The sequence below is a fragment of the Colossoma macropomum genome, unplaced genomic scaffold (assembly GCF_904425465.1).
Source record: "Colossoma macropomum unplaced genomic scaffold, Colossoma_macropomum, whole genome shotgun sequence".
NCBI lineage: Eukaryota > Metazoa > Chordata > Actinopteri > Characiformes > Serrasalmidae > Colossoma > Colossoma macropomum.
The window spans coordinates 40,001-52,067 of NW_023495401.1; the positions used below are offsets into that span (position 1 = coordinate 40,001).

At 41.3% G+C, this 12,067-nt stretch overlaps 2 protein-coding genes across 4 annotated transcripts in view; both read left to right on the forward strand.

Annotated features, from left to right (window-relative positions):
* The window catches only part of asgrl2 (asialoglycoprotein receptor-like 2), a 7,776-nt gene extending 1,381 nt beyond the window's left edge, over window positions 1-6,395 (forward strand). The window contains exons 3-9 of one of the 3 annotated variants that reach the window (XM_036562511.1): window positions 100-220; window positions 343-447; window positions 779-850; window positions 1,015-1,089; window positions 3,518-3,669; window positions 4,269-4,378; window positions 6,105-6,395. In XM_036562511.1, the coding sequence (XP_036418404.1) occupies window positions 100-220; window positions 343-447; window positions 779-850; window positions 1,015-1,089; window positions 3,518-3,669; window positions 4,269-4,378; window positions 6,105-6,261 (792 nt within the window). In that variant the 3' untranslated portion in view covers window positions 6,262-6,395. The remainder of the gene's footprint in view (window positions 1-99; window positions 221-342; window positions 448-778; window positions 851-1,014; window positions 1,090-3,517; window positions 3,670-4,268; window positions 4,379-6,104) is intronic. The other 2 variants (XM_036562510.1, XM_036562512.1) reach the window with 2 other exon arrangements.
* Window positions 6,396-8,374: 1,979 nt separating this feature from the next.
* On the forward strand, window positions 8,375-11,226 carry LOC118802058 (BTB/POZ domain-containing protein KCTD11-like). The gene has a single exon (XM_036562513.1). It carries the CDS (start codon window positions 9,633-9,635, stop codon window positions 10,488-10,490), a length of 858 nt encoding a protein of 285 aa, XP_036418406.1. The 5' UTR covers window positions 8,375-9,632; the 3' UTR covers window positions 10,491-11,226.
* Window positions 11,227-12,067: the final 841 nt, after the last annotated feature.

The following is a 12,067-nucleotide window of genomic DNA, read 5'->3' on the forward strand; positions in this document are numbered from 1 at the left end:
ATAATAAGCTGTAATGTGTAAATCTGTAATTTATCTGTGATTAATGTTTTTCAGTGTGAACTGTAGTGAAATGCTTTATATGTTTTGTTTGTATGTGAGATAGAAGCTATGTCCAGGTTTACTGCAATGCCTCCTGGTGGACAGTCTCGCTGGTGTTTCTGTGTGTTGGGTGTTTCAGCAATTGCTCTTCTGATCCTCATCATCTCCATCTCTGTTACCAGTGAGAAACACACACACACACACACACACACACACACACACACACACACACACACACACACACACACACCTCTGGCTCACATACACCTCCACCCACTCACCCCAACACTGTGTGTGTTGTAGAAGTGCAAGTGGACAGGAAGTTGTCTGCTGTGGAGAGAGACATCAGCAACCTGACTCAGAATCTACTATCAATCACCTCCAGAATCCAACAATTGGACAAAAATGGTACACATACACTCACCTGTAATACTATAATTACAGTTTACAGTTTTACACAACCAAAATAAAAGAGTAAAAGCCCTAAAGACTAACACTACAGAGCCATAAAGACTGATAGTACCAAAAGTTAAAGTCTTAAAGACTCACACTACCAACAGTAAAGGCCCTAAACAATTGGAACAAAAAGCCACCTGCAGAGCTTCTTTTCTCTTGAACAAAATCCACCTAAACATTTCCATTGATCCCTTTAGATAAACCTAAATCTAGAGAAAGAACTTTTACGTCCTGTACTTGGTGAATGTAGAAGATTCTGATATTGATTATGTGTTTGTGTTAGGTGAGGCTGTTCAGCAGAAGCTCAGTGAGATGTTGCAGAACCTGAATGCACTGCAGGTCCAGGCTCAGGACAGTAAGTATCTTTACTGACCATATAACAGTCCTTGTTAATGAATTTGTTATTGCTTTTTTAGTATGTAAGTGTGACACATGAATGTATTTTCTATCTCTTAATTATATATTATTCACCTCATATATGTGTGTGTGTGTGTGTGTGTGTGTGTGTGTGTGTGTTAGTGTCTGTTGATGTGCAAAACAATCGAGAGTTTGCGTCTCAACTGAAATGTGTTTTCAACAAGCTCAAGAACAATGGTGAGTGAAAACGTTCCTTCCACACCTCTAACCTTTAACTCCAAACCAAATTCTAATCCTGACCCCTAAACCTTAACCTTACTACAAATACCAGACTCTACATCCCTATTCCCAATTCCCTATGCCCTAACCCATAACCACCCCGAATTCTAATTTATTTAAAAAATGTAATTGTTTATTTTGCTTCTATTGGAACTCTGAATTTGACATGAAACAGCTGTTGTCTCTTAGCCATACTATTCAAAATGTAATGCTGTGTTTCATCATTATGATGAATGAACTGTATCTTCCATTTGACCACAAAGAAGATTCTGCTTTAAAGAGATTATTATCTGTTTTTTTTTTTTTTACAACCGTGTTTCCATAGAAGTTGGGATACTGTGCAAAATGTAAATAAATACAGAATTCAATGATACGCAAATCATTTAAACCCTATATTTAATTTATCATAGTATAAAAACAACATATCAAATGTTGAAACTGAGAAATTTTATTGTTTTTTGAAAAATACATGTCCATTTTGAACTTGATGCTAACAACACGTTCCAAAAGTTGGGACAGGAGCATGTTTACCACTGTGTTTCATCACCTCTTCTTTTAAGTGTATGGGAACTGAGGAGACTAACTGCTGTAGTTTTAAATGTGAAACGTTTTCCTGTTTCTGATACAGGATTTCAGTTGCTTTACAGTTTGGGGTCTCCTTTGTTGTATTTTTGGTTTCATAATGTGCCAAGTGTTTAGCACCTGGACTCTTCTACTACAGAGCCATGGAAAAGACATCATCTGGACAGCAGCATATGTTGCTCCAAAACCTGTATATATTGTTGAGCATTATTGGTGCCTTCACAGATGTGCAAGTCACCCATGCCATATGCACTAATGCCCCCCCCCATACGGATGTTGGCTTTTGTACTATGCGCTGATAAGAAGCCAGATGGTCCCTCTCCTCTTTAGCCTGGAGGACACGGTCAAAAATAATTTCAAATTTTGGACCACGGTTTTCCACTTCCCCTCAGTCCATTTTAAATGAGCTCAGGCCCAGAGAAGGTGGCAGCATTTCTGGATCTTGTTTATATTTGGTTTCTTCTTGGTAGAGTTTTAACTTGCATTTGTGTTCACAGACAGTGGTTTTCAGAAGTGTTTCTGAGCCCATGCACTGATTTCCTCTGCAGAATTCTGTCTGTTTTAATGCAGTGATGCCTGAGGGGCCAAAATCACAGCCAGCCAATATTGGTTTATGGCCTTGCCCTTGCATACAGAGATTTTTCAGATTCTCTGAACCTTTTAAAGTTATTTGCTATTTTACATTTATTTACATTTATAGCACTAATCTTAAATTGTTGCACTCTTTGCCTGCACAGTCTTTCACAGGGTGGTGAACCCCTCCCCATCTTTGCTTCTGAAAGACTCAGCCTCTCTTTTTATACCCTATCATTGTTACTGAGCTGTTGCCAATTAACCTAATTAGTTGTGAGATGTTCCACCAGGTGCTTTTTTAGCATTACACAACTTTACCAGTCTTTTCCTGCCCTGTTGCCAACTTTTTTATGTGCTACTGGCATCAAATTCAAAATGGGCATACATAAAAAACAATAGAATTTCTCAGTTTCAACATTTAATATGTTGTTTTATGCTATTTTCAGTTAAATAAGGGGTTAAAATGATTTGCACATCACTGCATTCTTTTTTATTTGCATTTTTCACAGTGTCCCAACTTATTTGCAAACAGGGTTGTAATCAAAGAATTGATTAATTTTGTGTCATTGTGTTCAGACTACTACAGACAACAAATTGGTCATTGTTTCTTGGCATCAGTTACTCCTTGGTGGGACAGCTACAGTAGTCTAAAATGCTACACCTTGATTACGCACTGATGCAAAAATAAAAAAAAAGAAATGATCATATTATTTCAATTTTAGCATATCTTCACTGGCTTTCGGTCAAGTTCAGCGTCCAGTTGAAATGTTTATTGTGACTTTTAAGGTACTTAATGGGCTACTTTCCATTAAATATCAGACATGATCCAGATAATCACATTACAAAGAGTTCAGTGATCCTCCATTCAGTGCCTCCTATGAGTCTTCCAACCAAGGAGCCAGCTAAAAGGTGGAGTTCAGTTAATTTACTCCACTGAATTCCACCCTTGATTGAGACTTAAACATGTCAGTGTACACCAGTGCTCACCAATCCTGGTCCTGGAGATCCACCTTCTCGTGGAGTCGAATTCCAATCACAATCTGTCACACCTGTTCTAGCTAATTAACTTTTTGGTTGGATCAGAAGCATTAGTGTTAAGTGGGGGGGGGGCAAGAGTAGAGTCAGTGGTCACTGCCTAACCTCTCATCTTCACTCATCTCATAAACTATCTAGTTAATAATTGTGTACTAATTATCATTGAGTTGCACTTGATTTGTCTGCATGTGTGTAGATACGCAGGATCATTGCTGTCCACTGGACTGGACTCCTTTCTCTTCCCACTGTTATTATTTTTCTGATTATGGGATGTCATGGCACCAAGCTCGAGACAAGTGTGAGAGCATGAAAGCAGAACTTCTGATCCTGAAGAGCAAAGAGGAAAAGGTCAGCACTCTTCATGAAAAACCCACCAGTAACCTTGAATCTTCCTGGATGGATGGAAACAGTCCATCCATCAGAGTTTACCCTCTGAAACAACACAGCTACTTCTAGCAACAGCAGAAGTGCAGGAGTGACGAGGAGAAGCTATAGTCAGGATTTTATGATCAGGAATTTAAGGTCAGGAATTTAGCTGTGGTCAGAAATTTATGGTCAGGAATTTAACTATGATCAGAATTTTATGGTCAGGAATTTACGCATGGCCAGAAATGTATAATCAGGAATTTAGTGCTGGTCAAGAATTCAAGATTCATTTAGCTATGGTTAGAAACTTATGGTCTGAATTTAAAGGCCAGGAATTTAGACATGGTCTGGAATTTAAGGTCAGAAATGAATATGTGCTCTTTAATTCAGCTGTGGTCAGAAATTTAGCAGTGGTTATGAATTTAGTGTATTTAAGAATACATTTTAAATGTTTTAAAATTTTAAATGTTTTGGTATAGCAGTAAATGACTGTGATGTTGAATGTATTGTTGTTGATTGATGGTCATGTGACTGAGGTTTCAGATGGAAGTGTGTGTGTGTGTGTGTGTGTGTGTGTGTAGGAGTTTGTGATCCAGAGAACAAAGCCCCATTATTATTGGCTGGGTCTGAGTGATGAGAGAACCGGAGAGTGGGAGTGGCTGGATGGAACACCCTTTGTGATAATCAGGAGGTGAGAATTTAATAAAGCTGTTCTTTTATTAATTTCTGATTAAAGAAAGATTTAACGTAATATAATGATTTTAGTACAGTATTTAATAATGACTTTGAATGTAAATATAAAGCTGGTGCAGGAAGAGGCGGGGCTTATGCTATGGACACTAACTCCAATGGCTGTTCTTTTTATCTGAAGAGATTGTAAATTGTATAGGTTGCGATGTTTGGGTTTATTTGTTGGAGGGCGGCACAACAGCAGCTGAAACAGTTCTAACTGAGAATTTTTATTAATCTGAGACAAATCAACTTGTGTAGAACGTGATTAGAATTCTGTAGAAACAAGAACATTTTAACACAGAAAATAACACACATCAAAATCAAATCTCAATATTACTTTGAACCTGTAAATATGTAAATTGTTACACTCCCAGTGCACATGCATATAAACTGTGCGCATTAGTATATTAAAGTCCCTCTCAGAGCAGATGTTATATGCTGTATTCAGTAGTACAACAGTGTCATGTAAACAATCAAGTTCATTTGGTAACACTTTACTGTTTATAAACATTTATGTAGGGTTATGTCAGTTGTCATGACAAGCTTATGTAGGTGGCAGGTAGCATTAAGAACAGTACCCTACAGTAGTGTTGCTGTTAACTGTCATAACAGATGAAATCATGTTTGAAGTTATGACAGTTACTGATGAAAAAATAAAAAAATTGCATGTGACAGAAGCCGTCTTTACATCAAACATGACATCTGTTATGACAATAACTGGTAATGGTAAAATGACGCTGTTATATTACTGAACAAATTCTGTGATGACACCTGCCATGACATGCTTATTGCCCCTGTTATGTCAATGTTATTGCTGTGCAGAAAGCCTCACTGCCCACCCCCCCACACCATCACCACCACTCCCACTTCTGATGATATCAGTGCCTTTAATTAAACTATTCAACAACGTTCCTAATTATTGAGCTCAGATGTTTCACCCTAACAGTTATATAAAACCAAGCACACAGCCATGCTGTCTCCACTGACAGTAGAATGGGTCACACTGAAGAGCTCAGTGACTTTAAACATGGCACTGTCATAGGATTCCTTTTGCCACATGTTTGTGAAATTTCTGTCCTGCTAGATCTGCCTGTCAACTGTAAGTGCTATTATTGGAAAGCATATAGGAGCAACAACAGATCAGCCATGAAGCCGTAGTCCATGTAAACTCACGTTGGGCCGAAATGTGATGAAGCGCACAGTGCATATCCTCTGTTGAGTCACTCACTACCGTGTTACAAATCGCCTCTGGAAGTATCAGCAAAAGGACTGTTCATCAGTGTTAGTCGCTCTGGTCCTGCTGGTAATGGTCTCTGATGGTGGGGAGCTGCGCACCAATGATGCACTGAGCCATCTTCACCACTCTGTACACCACTTCCTGTTGGCCACAGTGGAGCTGCTGTACATGCTGAAGTTTCAAGACAGATCCTCAGAGATATGGATGCATATGAACTTAAAGCTGGTGACATGCTCTACCTCAGTTTTTCTTGTAGACACAGTTCAGACCCAGATTTCTGTGAAGCTGCTTTGTGACACTGTAAAAATGGTTTATAAATAAATCTTGGATTGAATTGAATGTTGTTCAAGGACAGTGTCACCGAAAAATGTATCAGATCAAACTGAATTTTAAATTTTACAACCTTCCTGATCTGTATATGTGTGTGTGTGTGTGTGTGTGCACGCAGTGAGTGGATGCCTGGTCAGCCTGATGATTGGACGGCTCATGGTCTGGGAGGAGGAGAAGACTGTGCTCATTTCCACAGAGATGGACGATATAATGATGATCACTGCTCTCGAGATTACAGATTCGTCTGTAAAGCACACACACTCACCGTTCACTAACACACACGCTCACACACTCACCGTACAAACACACACGCTCACACACTCACCGTACAAACACACACGCTCCCACACTCACCATTCACTAACAAACACGCTCACACACTCACCGTACACTAACACACACGCTCACACACTCACCGTACACTAACACACGCTCACACACTCACCGTTCACTAACACACACGCTCACACACTCACCGTTCACTAACACACACGCTCACACACTCACCGTACACTAACAAACACGCTCACACACTCACCGTTCACTAACACACGCTCACACACTCACCGTTCACTAACACACACGCTCACACACTCACCGTTCACTAACACACACGCTCACACACTCACCGTTCACTAACAAACATGCTCACACACTCACCGTTCACTAACAAACATGCTCACACACTCACCGTTCACTAACACACACGCTCACACACTCACCGTTCACTAACACACACGCTCACACACTCACCGTTCACTAACACACACGTTCACACACTCACCGTTCACTAACACGCACGCTCACACACTCACCGTTCACTAACACGCACGCTCACACACTCACCGTTCACTAACACACACGCTCACACACTCACCGTTCACTAACACACACACTCACACACTCACCATTCACTAACAAACACGCTCACACACTCACTGTTCACTAACACACATGCTCACACACTCACTGTTCACTAACACACATGCTCACACACTCACTGTTCACTAACACACGCTCACACACTCACTGTTCACTAACACATGCTCACACACTCACCGTTCACTAACATACACGCTCACACACTCACCGTACACTAACACACGCTCACACACTCACCGTTCACTATCACACACGCTCACACACTCACCGTTCACTAACAAACACGCTCACACACTCACCGCACACTAACAAACACACTCACACTCACCGTACACTAACACATGCTCACACACTCACCGTTCACTAACACACACGCTCACACACTCACCGTACACTAACAAACATGCTCGCACACTCACCGTTCACTATCACACACGCTCACACACTCACCGTTCACTAACAAACACGCTCACACACTCACCGCACACTAACAAACACACTCACACTCACCGTACACTAACACATGCTCACACACTCACCGTTCACTAACACACACGCTCACACACTCACCGTACACTAACAAACACGCTCACACACTCACCGTACACTAACACACGCTCACACACTCACCGTTCACTAACACACACGCTCACACACTCACCGTTCACTAACACACACGCTCGCACACTCACCGTTCACTAACAAACATGCTCGCACACTCACCGTTCACTAACACACACGCTCACACACTCACCGTTCACTAACAAACACGCTCACACACTCACCGTACACTAACACACACGCTCACACACTCACCGTTCACTAACACACACGTTCACACACTCACCGTTCACTAACACGCACGCTCACACACTCACCGTTCACTAACACACACGCTCACACACTCACCGTTCACTAACACGCACGCTCACACACTCACCGTTCACTAACACACACGCTCACACACTCACCGTTCACTAACACACACGCTCACACACTCACTGTTCACTAACACACACGCTCACACACTCACTGTTCACTAACACACATGCTCACACACTCACTGTTCACTAACACATGCTCACACACTCACTGTTCACTAACATACACGCTCACACACTCACCGTACACTAACACACGCTCACACACTCACCGTTCACTAACACACACGCTCACACACTCACCGTTCACTAACAAACACGCTCACACACTCACCGTACACTAACAAACACGCTCACACACTCACCGTACACTAACAAACACACTCACACTCACCGTACACTAACACATGCTCACACACTCACCGTTCACTAACACACACGCTCACACACTCACCGTACACTAACAAACACGCTCACACACTCACCGTACACTAACACACGCTCACACACTCACCGTTCACTAACACACACGCTCACACACTCACCGTTCACTAACACACACGCTCACACACTCACTGTTCACTAACAAATACGCTCACACACTCACTGTTCACTAACACACACTCACCGTACACTAACATACGCTCACACACTCACTGTTCACTAACACACACGCTCACACACTCACCGTACACTAACACACACGCTCACACACTCACCGTTCACTAACACACATGCTCACACACTCACCGTTCACTAACACACATGCTCACACACTCACCGTACACTAACACACACGCTCCCACACTCATTGTTCACTAACACACACGCTCCCACACTTACCATTCACTAACACACATGCTCAAACACTCACCGTACACTAACACACACGCTCACACACTCACCATACACTAACACACACACACTCACACACTCACCATTCACTAACACACACACTCACCATACACTAACACACACGCTCACACACTCACTATTCACTAACACACACACTCACCATACACTAACACACACGCTCACACAACAAGTTATTCATTTTTAAGCCCATACAGCCTACAGCAGTTTAGCCTCACCCATTCAGCCTACAGCCGTTTAGCCCCACCCATTCAGCCTACAGCAGTTTAGCTCCACCCATTCAGCCTGCAGCAGGTTTTTGGTGCATGAACCCGCACAATGTTTGTAAGTAGAGCTCAGAGGAAAATAAAACAGAATGTATATGTGTAGTCTATGGGTCCTTTACACTGCAAAAAATGATTTCTTAGCAAGTGTTATCATCTAAATAACAAGTATTTCTCAATTTAAGATGGTTGTAGAAATATTATTTATTTTATTATTATATATAATATTATTACATTTTGTAACTTATTTCTACATATTTTGACTATATTGGTGTATAATGTTGCTTGTTTCAAGTATGTTTCTTAAACCAAGCAAATTGATCTGTCAGTAGATATTTAGACAAAATCTAAGATGATTTCACTTGAGAAATTTCATTTTCAGCAGTGTAAGATGAATAATTAGCTAATTTGTCTGAATAAGATAGTTCTGGACAACATTTCTAAAATGTAGTTTGTTGATCTATAAATAAAAAATTAAGATATGTTGTTGATTTGAATTGTTTTCTGTTTTTTTAAGAGTTCAGTGATTTGAATTGTTTTCTGTTTTTTTAAGAGTTCAGAGAAAGCAGGTCTGCTTTCTCAGCTCTGCTCTACACTCATTAATATGCTGTTCACTCTCTGTGATTGTAAGGGAAACAAAACCTCTGTTATACAGCTCCAGTCAGCTGACCGAGCGCTTTCGGCGGTCAGTCTGGGGTGAAGAGATTCGCAGGTTTGCAGTCACACACCGAGTGTGTTTAGGAGTGTATGGAGATGCTAGACTGTGAGGGAGTGTGTGATCCTGTTTGTGTGAATGTGGGGGGAGAGCTTTACACCACCACACTGGACACGCTCACGCGCTGCCGGGACTCCATGCTAGGTGCCATGTTCACCGGTCAGATCCCGCTGCTCCGGGACCGGAATGGAAACTTCTTCATTGACCGCGATGGGAAACCCTTCCGATACATCCTCAACTTCCTGCGCTGCAACAGTCTGGACCTGCCACGGGACTTCACTGAGCTTACATTGCTGCGCCGTGAGGCCGACTTCTTCCAGATCCGCCCACTGCTAGAGGAGCTGGAGCGCAGGGAGGCGCAGCCTCGTGGTGGGTGTGGCTCAGGAGGGGCACTGTTGTGTGCAGAGGTGGACAGCCAGGAGCGAGTCCTACACTTCAATTACAAACGCAAACCTGAAAACTACGAGCTGCGCTCCTGCATCGTCCGCGTCCACACCGCTCACATCTTCTGCACCTCACATCCGCTCATTGAGCTACTGAGCTCCAGCTTCTCCTATCGCACAGGTGCTGTTTCTATGGCACCGGAGCCAGGGCGGATGGACCTGCAGCTGGAGTGGGTTCCATGTCCATCAGAGTTACCGTTGGAACAGCACATCAGGCACGGCTTCCGGGAGCTAAGCACCACTCAGCAGTCTGAAAACAGCATCTACACCCAGGGCAATAGCAATGTCTCAACCCATGGCAATGGCGGTGTCTCCATCTCTGACACTCCAAGCTTCATGGCTGAGCTGCTGAGGGTGGTGATGGCTGAAGGGTTCCGTATTGACCTGGTGTCTCCTGATCCAAGTGACGTCCTGAACTGTCGCAGGCTACGCTGTGTACGTTACTGAACCTGCAGAAACTTCACTCTCTAATCCACCAGCATGCACTGATCTAACCTGCTAAACTGAAGCAACTTTATCTAATTGAATCTTAACAGTGACCTAATCACTACAGCTTCACCAGAGGAACCTGGACATAACTGGACATGACTTGTGTGTGTTTAGAATTTAAATACTTTCAACAATGTGATTGTGATTTCCAGCACTTACAGGTTTAACAACTTTGCTTTTGTACTTCCTTAGGATTTACACAACATTTTAGAAATGGCAAATATATAATAATAATAATAGTAATAATAATAATAATAATAATAATAATAATAATAATAATATATCATCTTCCAAAGTGAATAAGTAATAAATGTATTTTTTAAAAATAGATAATAATTATGTACCACCTCCTAGTTACACTGCTAGATAAATTGCATAAATATTAAACAAACTTAAGTGTTTACCATTTTTTGCAATGGCTTCTGAATTTGACATACTGTTATAATCCAGACTTTCACCCTAGACTGACCCCAGACTGACCTCAGAGTAACCGTGTCTGTCTAGTCTGTAGAGTATTAATGTGTTTACAACATACAGACATACAGGAGATGTTAAAGTATTGTGATAAATTACAACACCACAAACTAAACCAGGTGGGTCTTATTAAAAATTGTGAATCTTCTATAATCACCTGGATGTCTGCATAAGCCTCATAATTAAGACAGTCTTACTGAATAAACAACAAACAAAACATTTTACAGTTGCAGATCTTTATTTGGCAAATGGTTTCCGTAAACTAAGAGCTTTACCAAGATGAATAGATTTACTGTCTCTCAACAATTTACACCAGCATAAAAGTGAAGTGAAACAGTATAGTGTAAACAGGCCCACACTGACCCCAGACTGAGCACAGCTGACCTGAGCTGACCCCAGCAGGCCCTGGAAGACCCCAGCTGACCTAGAGCCACTTCTATCCAGCTTCACGGTTCAACACCAACGTAAACACAGTTCATCTTTCATTGCATCTTATTTGGTACAACAAATAGCTTTTTTAACTTGCAGGATGAAGCCCCCCATGTTAATATGCCCCTTCCTCATTTTCTCTCTTCATGAAATGATGGGTCCGATGGGTCCAAATCCCTATTCCTGAGTTTTACTGACCCAGAAAGTTTCTGACATTCTGACAACCTTTTTTTAGATCAATTGATCTATTTTTGACCTATTTTTTCACATATAAATAGTCATTTATGCCTTTATACAAAGTTGTTAAAATGTATTTGCGGGAGATGAGGGTGGGGATGTGGAGAGAGTTGTACATTTAATTTTGAGAGAAAAAATATGTTTGACCTTTGGGGTAGGAAGTCCCATCAGACACAAGACAAAAGCCCCCTTTAGCACACTGACCAAGAAATGTATCCAGTTAGATTTTGTAATAATAATAATAATAATAATAATAATAATATTAACGAATTTACACAATATCAATACATAATATAATCAAAATAACTATTTATTTAATTAACAGAACTTTGACTTTTCCAGTGTTTCTATTTTACTATAGTTTGTCTTTAAATTAAATCATTATTAGACATTTT